This window comes from Huiozyma naganishii, chromosome 9 (assembly GCF_000348985.1).
Source record: "Huiozyma naganishii CBS 8797 chromosome 9, complete genome".
Taxonomy (NCBI): Eukaryota; Fungi; Ascomycota; class Saccharomycetes; order Saccharomycetales; family Saccharomycetaceae; genus Huiozyma; species Huiozyma naganishii.
The window spans coordinates 382157-394966 of NC_035930.1; the positions used below are offsets into that span (position 1 = coordinate 382157).

General features: G+C 47.7%; 4 protein-coding genes across 4 annotated transcripts; 2 read left to right on the forward strand and 2 right to left on the reverse strand.

Moving 5' to 3' along the window:
• Positions 1-344: 344 nt before the first annotated feature.
• POL1 (DNA-directed DNA polymerase alpha catalytic subunit POL1) lies at positions 345-4739 on the reverse strand (the record flags this gene model as incomplete). The annotated part of the gene is made up of 1 exon (XM_022609876.1): positions 345-4739. The coding sequence occupies one exon, from the start codon at positions 4737-4739 to the stop codon at positions 345-347; it is 4395 nt and encodes a 1464-aa protein (XP_022466228.1).
• A 253-nt stretch (positions 4740-4992) lies between these two features.
• On the reverse strand, positions 4993-6630 carry MET4 (Met4p; the record flags this gene model as incomplete). The annotated part of the gene is made up of 1 exon (XM_022609877.1): positions 4993-6630. One exon carries the CDS (start codon positions 6628-6630, stop codon positions 4993-4995), a length of 1638 nt encoding a protein of 545 aa, XP_022466229.1.
• A 661-nt stretch (positions 6631-7291) lies between these two features.
• KNAG0I02000 (uncharacterized protein) lies at positions 7292-9109 on the forward strand (the record flags this gene model as incomplete). Its single annotated transcript, XM_022609878.1, has 1 exon — positions 7292-9109. The coding sequence occupies one exon, from the start codon at positions 7292-7294 to the stop codon at positions 9107-9109; it is 1818 nt and encodes a 605-aa protein (XP_022466230.1).
• Positions 9110-9424: 315 nt separating this feature from the next.
• On the forward strand, positions 9425-12742 carry INP52 (phosphatidylinositol-3-/phosphoinositide 5-phosphatase INP52; the record flags this gene model as incomplete). The annotated part of the gene is made up of 1 exon (XM_022609879.1): positions 9425-12742. The coding sequence occupies one exon, from the start codon at positions 9425-9427 to the stop codon at positions 12740-12742; it is 3318 nt and encodes a 1105-aa protein (XP_022466231.1).
• Between the last annotated feature and the right edge of the window lie 68 nt (positions 12743-12810).

Below are 12810 nucleotides of genomic sequence, written 5' to 3' on the forward strand. Positions count from 1 at the left end.
CTCTTTGTTGATCTTTCAAACGCAACAAAATGACCTAAATGGTAAATCCGCTACAAATATGACTTCTATCTGAATGAGAAGAGTTGTCGGGGCAAAGATGGAATTGATGATCTCAAATGTGACTGATAAACTGGATCATTAAACTGTTACGTAGTTCCCACTCAAAAAGAAAAATTGTATGGAAAAATGAGGCTCAAGCGCAAAAATCACCGATAGAGAGAGGCACGGCTGATCTGTTTATGGGAAAACACCTTTGCACATCGGCGAATGCACTTGTACATTTGAAAAGGTTCTTTTCGGTCTATCTAGATGCTATGTATGGTGTAATGTCCTATCTTATATTTTCAATTGGTCATGAAATCAAATATACCTCCCATGTCAACGTACCGACGACCACAGTTGCTCAGGTACTTTTCTATGACAGCACGGTTGATTTCAAATAGTTCCCTGTTCTGCTCCGTCAAGACCATTACGGATGACTCCGATAACTTTTCCTTCGGATAGTCCTTATCTCCCTCGTAATACACAGCTTTCAGCTCTTGCTTCTTATTTTTGGCACAATCAAAGAGGGACTCGAAGTATAGTAGCTGGTTGTACAGCTGCTTATCCGAATACCTATACCTCATTACGCCAGTACATCCCTCGTTCAGACAACGCTTACCGAAGACCGAAATCTGTCTAGTGACGTTGCCACAAGTCATGTCATCGCAAACCAACCAGCCCGCATAGTACAGAGATATGTGCGCTCTGATTATACTTTCCAACTGGCATGACAGTTGTATTGGAGTAAAAATATGTTCACATTTCTTACACTGCAGCCCATTGTAGCACATTTGATAGAAGTTGGACGCAATAACACCACCAAATACAAATTGTTGGGAGCAATTTGGACAGTGTAGCTCCAAATTAGAGGAATCTTTGAACCGTTCCATATCCGAAATCGTAGTCTCTAAAGGTTGTAGACTGTTGCTTCCATGACCATTAGCATCGTCGCTCGCTCTAATCAAGTATTTCTTACTGTCCAGTCCTAATGCTTGACTCAAACGGACGACATCAAACCCTTCTATCCTTTCGAGAAGTCTTTCCACGGGGGAGAAAATTTGCTTCTCCAGGTAGTACTCAGGATCTGGCTGTAAATTGTTACTCTTATCCATAACATCGTTCAGTGCAAACGCCCTTTCGGCTGGGTGGGACCGCTCGCCGCTTTTCTCGTCCTCAAGTTTAGGTTTCGTGATAATGAAAGTAATAACGTTTCCAGCTTTAACTAGTTTTCCGGCTTTCCGCATCTTCAACGCCACTTGGACAGCGGGCATCGTTTTACCCCCAGGGTATGCGGTAGGATCTTTGGATATCTTTGTGTTAATTTTATACTTGTCAATTCTAATCTCATTGTTTTCCATCTTCGTCTTAATGTCTTCAAGGTACTCGTATACTTCCTGAAGTGCCGTCTCTGGATCTTTATCAGATAGCACGGTACTCAAGACATGCGTCGAGACATCCTTGGACAGCGGACTGAACTCACGACGTCTCATATCCAGACCCTTGACTTCCAACTTAACATGTTCCACGCCTGCCTTATTGATTGTGACATTCAAGGCTGCGTATTTCTTTTTGGCGTGAAGGAGCAACTTCTTAAAAACGTTATCAATATCAATCTCCAAAAGTTTGTACCGTTCGTTAACCAGTTTCTTAAAATTCTCCCCAATCTTGATAGCGTCTGCGTAACTTTCACACCCAGTGTCAATCATAACAGAGTCTGTGTCACCGTAGACAACAACAAGTCCCATGGTTTCCGCAAGTTGCCTCGTGTTCATCAAAACCTCTCTACCTTTGTTAGTAACTAACATTGCCAGGGGCTTGGCATAGAATCTACTGTTCACATAACCCAAACAACCGTACATGGAGTTGGCTGTCAACTTCAGTGCTTGTTGTCTGATATCACACTGAACATATTTATGGGGATCCTTCTCCGTTTTCATTACTTTCTTGACCTCACGACGACGTTCGACAAGATTTGCCAATAATCTGGGTAAAACACCCTGATTTTTGTCATCAGAGGGCACAGTGGGCAACTCGTCAATATCTTGCAAGTTCCGGTCTACAGTGGTAAAACAAATGTTGAACTCCTGGATAATCGATGGGTACAAAGAATTGAAATCCATCACCAGAACATAATTTTTATGCAGCCCCTTTTCGGGCTCGAAAACTAGACCACCTTGGTACTTGGCCTTTTTAGAGGAACCCAAAGCTGTTGTTTCGGTATCCTCATCACCTTTCTCGTTTCTTTGCATTTGCATCTGCCTTTGATTTCTCATCTTTTGGGTTTCCTTATCCGGAACTATGTAGCCGTTCTTAGAGAATTCGTGCAGTAGAATATATTCGTTTCTACCAGCACGGGTACCCCCTAATGTTTGCGACCACGCATTGCCCGCAAGGTTAGTTAACTGTTTCGTCAGAGACAGCAGTTGTATCCTAAACGACACCTCGGCGGCAATCATAGAATTTGCAACGTTTTCCTGTAGCGCCATGTTCAAGTTAGAGGCATCATCCTGGTACCGTGGATCTGTGTAATTAATGTCTAATGTTTTATGGTCTTTGTTGCATGTAACCATGTACATTTCCCGTAGGTCCCAACTCTGGCATTTCGGCGTTAACGATTGTCCCATTTCGTTTGCTATGTCACATATCAGTCTCCCAGATACCAAATCACGTATAAAAAAGCTGTTCATACTGGCATGACTCTTCCCGAACTTATCAGGCCAAACTTTTCTCACTCTACGTCCTAGAGCGCTAAAGGTGGGTATCTTGAATTCGTGTATTCTATGGACCAAAATATCCAGGTAAACTGTTTCTAGTCTGTGCCCAATTAGAACATCCGGGTCAGCCACTTTGACCATAGCACAGAAACACGATAACAGCGTTTTTTCGTTGTTAAACAAACGTAAAGTCCCAGGTAGCTTTTGCTGAGCAAGCTTAGCAAGTCCTATTGGGAAATTGTTTCCCTGAGGAGGCCTTACCAAAGTCACAACACTTTCAGGCTTTATGTCTTCCGGAATGGGTTTATCCAACGAAATGTTGTTGTATTTGGATAGTGTGATCGCGACAATTTCTTGTTTGTTAACCTTTGAGTTCATTACAGTTTGGATGGAGATGGACATACCGTTTAGTTCAGGCACATCGCTAGTATTGATTGGCTGAACATCTCGTGGACTGGCTACCGCGACCTCGATAGCACAGTGGGAGGCGTTTTGTAAGGCTTTGAAATCGGCGTTTTTTATCTCTAGCCAGCAGGGTCCCATTACATTGTTTTGGACAACAAAGCTCTCCACGATGTTGGCATTCCCACCGAAAACGTGGGAAAAATTGTCGCTGCTTAGATCGGGAGGCAGGAGGTCGTGACTGCACTTGGGTGTTTCGTATGGAAGCAGGACCTTCAGGTACTCCTTTTCGTGAGGGATATCCGGTAGTTCAAATGCATATTTTTTTGATTCTGGTTTGGCACGAATGTTGTTTAGTCCGTATTTGTCCATGAGTAACGGCAGAATCTCTTCTTCGATATCTGCAGCAGACTTCCCGTCTCTAGGTAAAAAGTATAGCTCTCTACACAGACCGTTGATTTGGACCATGGCAGATACCATTGTGCCGTCCAAAGCTTTGGCCTTCCCGTATAGGACCAAGCTGTTGTTAACCTCGGCAAAGTCAAGCCAAAACATCTCGAAAGAGTTACCAGTGTTAGATTCTACCATTTGAGATTCGGTATACTTGTTTGCAAAAGTCAACGGCTCGCTTGTTGAGGTCTGTGGAGTATTGCTTGACAGCGAACCTTCTTTGTTTTTCAAATCGATGAAACCAACGGGTGTCCCTGGAGCAGTGACAAAGGGCGATGAATTAGGGTTGCTCCTGGGGTTCAACGTTACCTGTCTAGACGTAGTGACACTTCTCATCGGTCTCTTTTTAAAGACAAGTTCTTCATCACTGTCGTCGTCGTCGTCCAGACTTACTGGGACAGTTTTCTTGAGCGGACTTGTAGACGTCGATGATACTGGTTTTTTAGTCATTGTTGGAGAGTTTTCAACGTCGTTTAGAAGATCGTCAAAATCTGTAATGTCATGTTTAGCTTTAGACACCTGATTCCTGAGCGGGGAGGAGTTCAACCTCAACTCGTATGCTGCAGAGTTATCATTTTTTTGCCTCTTTACAGTGTTCGAAAAGCTTGAATCTGTGTCCTGACTTCTTTTGAAAGATTCCTGCGGGGATGAGGGAAGTCTAGCAGGAATGACTCGGTGCAGGGCAGGTTTTGTCTCAGTTGCATCGAATTCTCCTAGAATGTCATCGAAGTTGTCGATAGCAAGTGTTTTTTTCTGAAGGTTTGCCGCTTTTTTGGAGTGCTGTGCACGTAACATGCTCCCAATTGCATTTTTACTTTGGACGCTGGTTTTCTTCTTCTTATCCTTTGGCGCCTTTTTATGCTTAGCGTTGTCGCCCTCGTCGCTTTCACCGGAGTAGTATTCCTCAGCCTCCTCGACCCCGCGATCGATATATCCCTCGCCGTCATCGTCTACAACAAAATCGTCCTGCAGCAGCTCCTGCCGCTTCCTTTTCTTATACTCGTTCTCATCGACTTCATCGTACAGCTGAACATCGTTGTCCTCATCGCTGCTGTGGGAGTAACCGTGGTCTTGTTTACCTCTGCGCGCCGCCTGAAGCTTCCTCAGCTTCTCCAGTTTGTCGCTGCTCATGGGGAACGGTGTCGGTTTGGTCTGCCTCTGGTACGGGATGAGCTTGAAGAAGTTATCGAACGCGTAAACGCGAACTATTTTTGTTTTTATATTGAATTAGTATATTTTTTTTGTTGCAAATAAAAAGCGCGTCTCGCGATCCGGACCACTAACAGATCCACTGGACGCGCGTTATCCCCTACACCAAGGAACAATTACAATTATATATATGTGTGTGTGTAGATACTTATATATCTGTGGTGCGGTGGTTGTGTTACAAGTTCTCGTCTGAGATATTCTTGAGCAGTTTCTGTTTGATCGATTCAGCCTTCTCTATGCCCTCTGACTCCACTGAGTTCATAACGAGGTTTTTGAGCAGCTTGTTCTCCAGTTCGAGAGTGTGGATTCTCTGCTGCAACGAGCTGGCCAGTTCGTTCAACTCCTTCAGCGATTTTTCCAGTTCCTTCTCCTTCTGTCTCTTTTTCACTGGGGGTCTCTGTACTGTGTGAGCGTCTTCTTGTTCAGGTTCCAGCAGCGGCCTCTTCTTTGCGTGTGACTGCTGGTCCAGCTTGTTCTTCAGTTCGTTGAGTCGCTTGTTGCTCGACTCGATCAGCGAGGATATGTATGTCGACTCGTTTTCCTGAGCGAACCGTTCCTTTTCCTTAGCAAGCCCGAGTATCACGGATACGCTGCGCTTCAATGGGTCGCTATCGTCAAGGTCATTCACGCGGGAGTGCAGTTCGCCGTCCGAGGGCGCCTGTGTCAACGACCTGCCCTGCTCGTGGTACGCCAAGATTGCAGATAGAGCCTGTATCTGCTCCGCATTGAACCCCGCATCGGTCAAAGTCTCCTGTATGCCACGCGGTATTTCGATAGTGGGCAGGAGCGCCACCAATGTGTCTGTTGGGATCTTTGAGTAGTCTGGCAGTTTGATCTGTGCCTCTGTCGTCGCCGCTGGGGTTGCTTCCTCGTCGTCTTCGCGTCTCGCGGCCAGCACGTTGTTCAAAGAGGACGATACGGACGGGGTGTGTCTCCTGTGCGGCAGCAGCGGGTCTATCACGCTCTCTGTTTTGTTGGATTCGCCTATCTCGTAGTTGGTGAACCCTCCGTGGTCTGGTGAGCCTGCCGCGTTGGTGGTTGACGGAGGTGTATTGGAGAGTGCTGCCCTAGGAGATGTATGCTCTGAGGAGAAAGAGGTGACTTCGACATCCGTCTGTACGTCGTCCTTCGCAGTTGCATCGTCGTCCCGCCTGGCGAGTTTCCTCTTGTTGGCGGAAAACCTGGACTTCGAATGGCTGTACTGCGACGTCAAGAACGTGTTTCTTCTCTGCGTCAAGAAATGTGAGTCCTTCTTCACACCGTCATCGTCATCGCTGTTTTCTGCCTCGTCCTCGTCGTCCTCGCCGTCTTCACCACCACTACCACCACCGCCGGCCCTCAGTGGTTTATCCTCATCTGGGAAAACGAAGGCATCATCTGCAAATGCACTCAATTCAGCGGCCAGTTGTTCGTCAAGACCGAAAGTGGAAGTTGAGTTACCGCCCGGTAATTGCTGCAGAGCGTTATTCGGGTCCATCGTGTGTGTACCGTTACTGTCACCACCAGCATTCGGAGCAGACTCGTTCAAGATCCACGAGTCCAGGTTCATGAAGTCCTGCGACACGGTAGGCATGAAGTTATCGACGTATGCCAGTTGTTCCAGCAGGATGTTCGGAGTGATATTAGCACCGTCCAGCTCACTCAGCGACGCGTGTTCCGTACCAAACACATCCGTTGGGGCCGCCATTGGATCTGCTGTTGTCTGTGCCGCTGCCGTTGCACCAGTAGGAGGATCTTTAGTCCTCTGAGTCACGTCACCATCTGTCTCTGCATCCTTCCCGTACAAGTTGACAAACTCGTTGTTGTAGTCCATCTTTGTTGCTGTTATTTTGTGGCCCTCTTCAAAACAGATTTGTCCCAATACACGCTACTCCTGACAGTTCAACAGAGCAATAGCAGAACCGGTGCGCTTCTCTTGTGCAACGCCAGCGAGAGGTCCCGGTAACAACTGAAACTTTTACACAATTTTCCACAAACTTTTCTGTCAAAAATATCGAAAGTCACGTGTCCCAAAGCACCAAAGTGTGGAGACACCAAACAAGAGCTGGTCACCGGCCTGGAAGAGGACCCTCTGGGCACCAACCCCGTCGCACTAGACAGAGACACCCCAGCGTATCAGCACCTCACGCGAAGACCCGGCACCTCGACGTCAACGACCACCTCGACCACCTCCAGAGGCAGAAACCCTCCGGTACCGGCCACTCGAGAAAACCGCCGGACTTTGCGATCACCGCTTTCGGCGAAACTGGCACTCTCTCGAGACTCGGTTTGCCGTACCAGAGAGAGTGTGTGTGTGAGTGAGAGTGTGAGTAATACTTTGCGCTCGACACTGCCCAGGTCTGTGCCGTTTCTCTCTCGGTATATAAAGTGAAGAGTGAGAGGGCTGTGTTTCTTGTAAGGTGGTATTACCGTTTCTTCTTCTTGTTACGTTGAAGACGCTGCACTGAGCACTCACAAAGTAACTTTCTTGCAGTATGAAGAGATCGTTTGTCGCCTTTGCAGAGCATGTCACTCGGGCCACGAGGTCTATCCCGCCCGTGAGGCCGCCGTATAAGAACATGCTGAAGGATCCGTCGAAGAAGTACAGGGCGTTCCAGCCTCCAAAAATGCAGAGCAGGAAGTGGCCAGATAACACCATCACGAAGGCCCCCAGATGGCTCTCGACAGACCTGAGGGACGGGAACCAGTCCCTGCCAGACCCAATGTCCGTGGAACAGAAGAAAGAGTACTTCCATAAACTGGTCGGCATGGGATTCAAAGAGATCGAGGTCTCGTTTCCCTCCGCCTCGCAGACTGATTTCGATTTCACCAGGTACGCCGTCGAGAACGCTCCAGACGACGTCTCGATCCAGGCGCTCGTACAGTCCAGGGAGCACCTGATCAGGAGAACTGTCGAGTCTCTAACGGGCGCCAAACGTGCCACAATCCACACTTACCTCGCCACAAGCGATATGTTCAGAGAGATTGTGTTCAATATGTCCCAAGAACAGGCCATCGCGAAGGCCGTCGAGGCAACAAAACTAGTCCGCAAACTGACCAAAGATGACCCATCGCAACAGGCTACCCGTTGGTCGTACGAGTTCTCCCCCGAGTGTTTCAGCGATACGCCTCCTGAGTTTGCCCTGCAAATCTGCGAGGCAGTCAAGCAAGCTTGGGAACCCACGGTCGATAACCCAATCATCTTCAACCTGCCGGCTACGATCGAGGTCGCTACTCCAAACGTATACGCTGACTTGATCGAGTACTTCAGCACGCACATCTCAGAGAGGGAGAAAGTGTGCATCTCGACGCATAACCATAACGACAGAGGTTGTGCCGTTGCGGCGACCGAGTTAGGGTTGCTCGCCGGTGCTGACCGTGTGGAAGGTTGCATCTTCGGTAACGGGGAACGTACAGGGAACGTCGATATCGTCACCGTTGGGTTGAACATGTACACGCAGGGGATCTCACCAAACTTGGATTTCTCCGACATGACCTCCATTAGAGAGGTTGTGGAACGGTGCAATAAGATCCCTGTCCCACAGAGAGCACCTTACGGTGGGGACCTCGTCGTTTGTGCATTTTCTGGTTCGCACCAGGACGCTATCAAGAAGGGTTTTGCCCTACAGGAGAAGAAGAAGGCTCAAGGTATCGAGGACCCTCTTTGGAGAATCCCATACTTGCCCCTGGACCCAAAGGATATTGGCAGAGACTACGAGGCAGTCATCAGAGTCAACTCTCAGTCCGGTAAGGGCGGTGCCGCCTGGGTCATTTTGAGATCGCTAGGTTTGGACTTGCCGAAGTCTATGCAGGTCGAATTCTCGAAAGCGGTGCAAGACAACGCGGACGCCCTGGGCAGAGAACTGAAGGCAGACGAGATTACTTCCGTTTTGAAGAAACATTACAACTACAACAACGAGGCCTGTAGAGACATCGAGCTGATGGAATACGATGTCCAGAAGTTCGGTTCCGAGCGCAGAGTTTTGGCGGGTAAAGTCAAGATCAACGGCCAAATTGTCAGCATCGAAGGTACAGGGAACGGTCCTATCTCTTCGCTGGTGGACGCCTTCTCGAAGCTACTAAACGTGAGATTCGCAGTCTCCAACTACACAGAACATTCCTTGGGGTCCGGCTCGTCCACCCAAGCTGCATCCTACGTCAGCATGACTTACAACACCACTGACGGCAAGGCCTATAAATGGGGGATCGGTGTTTCCGAGGATGTCGGTGACTCCTCCGTCGAAGCCATCTTCTCATGCATCAACAACATCGTCAGATCGGGCGATGTCGCATTGCCCGAAATCTCTAAGTAAGCAAGAACGGGATGAAGTAGAGCCCTTCTCAGGGCAACTTTTTCCGTAGATCGTAGTGTGTAACAGAATTGAAGGGACTGTGTTCCATTCACACTCAACTACATATTATAAAGTGACACTATTTATTGTACAGTAACCCATCACTTTCAACAGTCTCTCTCTGTTTCTGTAAACTGCTGGAAAAACGAGAAAGAGGGAAATCAGTATTTTAACCGACAAGAAAGTAGAAGCGAAAAGAGAGTGCGTGGGATACTACTGCACCACAGACTACGTGCGAGAACCTTGACAGGTCAATCAGTTGCTGGGAGTGCGCCAATGCAGATTTTGGTATCACATCCAAATTCCCCGAGGAGCATTGCACTCGCATCTAAGTCATTTTCCCTTGTTTTCAGACCGGTTCGCAAGTCTGAGATTTCATGTGCGGTGGAACTGGTCCCGAATCATGAGCTTAAGAGATCAGATTATAAACGGCTCACACGGCACGAGGTTCACGGGTTTATTGGTCTTATCTCACTGAACGACAGTATCTTCATTGGTACCATTACGGGAAGTGCAAAAGTTGCCTCACCAACACCGCATGAAACTGTCAATAAGATATATGCGGTCGATTTCTACTGTTTAACGGATCGCAGCTGGGATTTCGTGGACTTGGATGTGCAGGGCAGAGCATTGCCCGAACCGGGTGCCCCCGCGGCAGATTCTGCTCTTCAACACCCGTGCTTTGAGTTGAAGAAGCTGCTGTCCAATGGGTCGTTCTACTACAGCTCAGACTTTGATCTGACATCGACTCTACAGGGGAGGGGGTTCAATACGAATTCCTTGAGCAAAGACAACTTCGAGGAAGAGTTTATGTGGAACCACTTTATGATGCACGATATGGTCAATTATAGAGACCGATCGGATTCCAGCACAAAAGAGATTTTGGACGCTGAAGGGTTTTTGACCACCGTCATCAGAGGGTTCGCAGAGACATTCGTCACTTTTATCAAAAGGTGGAAGGTTTCACAGACAGTCATCTCAAAGCAAAGTTGGAAGCGTGCCGGGACGCGGTTCAACATGCGAGGCATAAACGACGAGGGCTACGTCGCCAATTTCGTTGAGACAGAATTCATTATGTACTCTTCAGAGTACTGTTACGCTTATACACAGGTGAGGGGAAGTGTGCCTGTGTTTTGGGAACAAGACGCAGCACTTATCAATCCGAAGGTTCAGATTACGCGGTCCACAGAAGCGACGCAAAAATCCTTCGATACGCATTTCATGAAACTATTGAATAAATACGGTCCTGTGGACGTAATCAATCTTCTTTCGGAAAAATCATCCGAAGCACAACTCTCGCGGCGATATAAGGAGCAACTGCAATCCTCGCCGAACTTTAAATATGACGAAGATGTCTTGTTGACCGTGTTTGATTTCCATAAAGAGACCTCCCAAGACGGGTTTGTAGGGGCCGCTAAAATACTACCTCAGATCTTAAAATTCATGATGAATGCAGGTTACTTTTCATACGACGTAAGGGAGGACAGAGTGATATCCAAGCAGCAAGGTATCTTTCGGACCAACTGTCTGGACTGTTTGGATAGAACAAATTTAGTCCAGCAGTTAATCTCTTTGGAAGTTTTCAAACTGTTTTTACACGATTTCGAGATTCTCGACAGGAGGGGTGTACATAACGAGTTGGACTTTGTACAAAGACACAATTCTTTGTGGGCAGATCATGGAGACCAGATTTCTCAAATTTATACTGGTACAAACGCCTTGAAGTCGTCGTTTAGCAGGAAGGGTAAAATGTCATTTGCCGGTACACTGTCAGATGCGACCAAGTCAGTTAGTAGAATGTACATCAACAACTTTATGGATAAAAATAAGCAGTTGAAAATTGATGGACTACTTGGTCGATTGCCCGACCAGAAACCCGTTAGTCTGTACGACCCTGAAAATGAGTTTGTGACCACTGAGCTCGAAAAAAGATCGGACTCCTTCACCTCGTATTCAAATATGAATCTGTTCGTTGGAACGTTCAACGTCAACAATTTATCTAACCGTTCGTCGGACCTTTCCAAATGGCTATTCCCGATCGGTAACAAATTTAAGCCAGATGTTGTCGTGTTAGGTTTGCAGGAAGTCATAGCGATGTCTGCCGGGTCAATACTAAATGCGGACTATACAAAGGGTTCTGTATGGAAGACTATGGTTAGCAACTGTCTGAACCAGTACGCAGAGAAGTATATTTTGTTGAGAGTCGAGCAGATGTCATCGATTCTAATATTGTTGTTTGTGAAGGAAGATAAGATAAACCACGCCACCCAAGTTGAAGGTTCGACCAAAAAAACTGGTTTTGGTGGGATGGCCGGTAACAAAGGTGCGGTGGCGATCAGATTGAAATATGGGAATACCTCGTTTTGTTTTGTAAACTCCCATTTTGCTGCCGGTGCGAAGAACGTGGACGAACGTGCCAACGATTATGCAGCGATCAACAAAAGCATCTCGTTCACCGGTGGGAGAAACATATCACAACACGAGTGCATTTTCTGGCTTGGTGACTTGAATTTCAGGATTTCGCTGGACAACCTTCAAGTGCGGCGCGAACTGTCAGAGCAGAAGGAGGGGTATCTTGAGCGGTTGATGAAGTATGATCAGCTGACGCAAGCTATCAATTCAAATAACATTTTTAGAGACTTTTGCGAGCCGACCATCCAGTTCTGCCCGACGTACAAGTATGATTTCGGTACGGACATCTACGACACCTCGGAAAAGGCAAGAACACCGTCTTGGACGGATCGTATTATCTATAAGGGTAATAACTTGCAACCTTTGGCATATTCCGATGCTCCTTTGAAGCTGAGCGATCACAAGCCCGTTTATGCAGCCTATAGATGCAAAGTCGGGTTTATCGACGAGGCCAAAAAGTTGCACTTAAGGAATGAACTTTACTTGGACTACAAAAATAAGGTAGATAGAGCGGGACCCGAGCATGCGAGTACTTTCCCGATGGAAGAAGAGAAGCGGGTACGGCAAAGACTTTCGTTGCCAGTGGAGAACCAACTCGCGCCAGTATCGTTAAAATCGCGTTCCTCTGGGACGTCTCTTCAATCGGCTGTCCGTTCACCATCCGAGCTAGAAAGGAAGAACATGTCGTTGACCCCACCACCGGTCCCCCAGCGGAAGACTCTGCCCACGCAGCGAATGCCGCCGAAACCGCCGATGTCAAGATCATCTACGTCATTGCACAGTCAAGGTCTTGCCGCTGTTGGCAGCAACAGCAGCATTCCGGATTTGATCGAATTGGATAGTTTACCTGCTTCAGAGGATGACGAGTCCTCTGGTGTCGCCGCACCGAAGAGACCCGTGCCTCCGCCTCCACCGCGGAAACCCAGTTCACAGGGCATCGCCCCTGTTGGCAGGAAAGAAACGGAATTCTCCATCCGGGGAAACTTGCCCCCCGGTGAGACAAGTATAGACGACACCTCTGCAAACTCCTCATTACTAGAGATGGTGATTGATTCATCCTCACCGAAGAGAACGCGCCAACTTTTACCGACGAGTGAATCAGATAGTGCACGGAGCCTTAAAAAGACCCCGCCCGCTGTCCCCGCAAAGAAACCGCAACTACACAACTTGGAGATAAGGTAAAGCGGTGCACCAGGCGGAGAGTACAAAGCATCATCGCAGTTCGGCCAGCACTATACGCGTTCTATTGA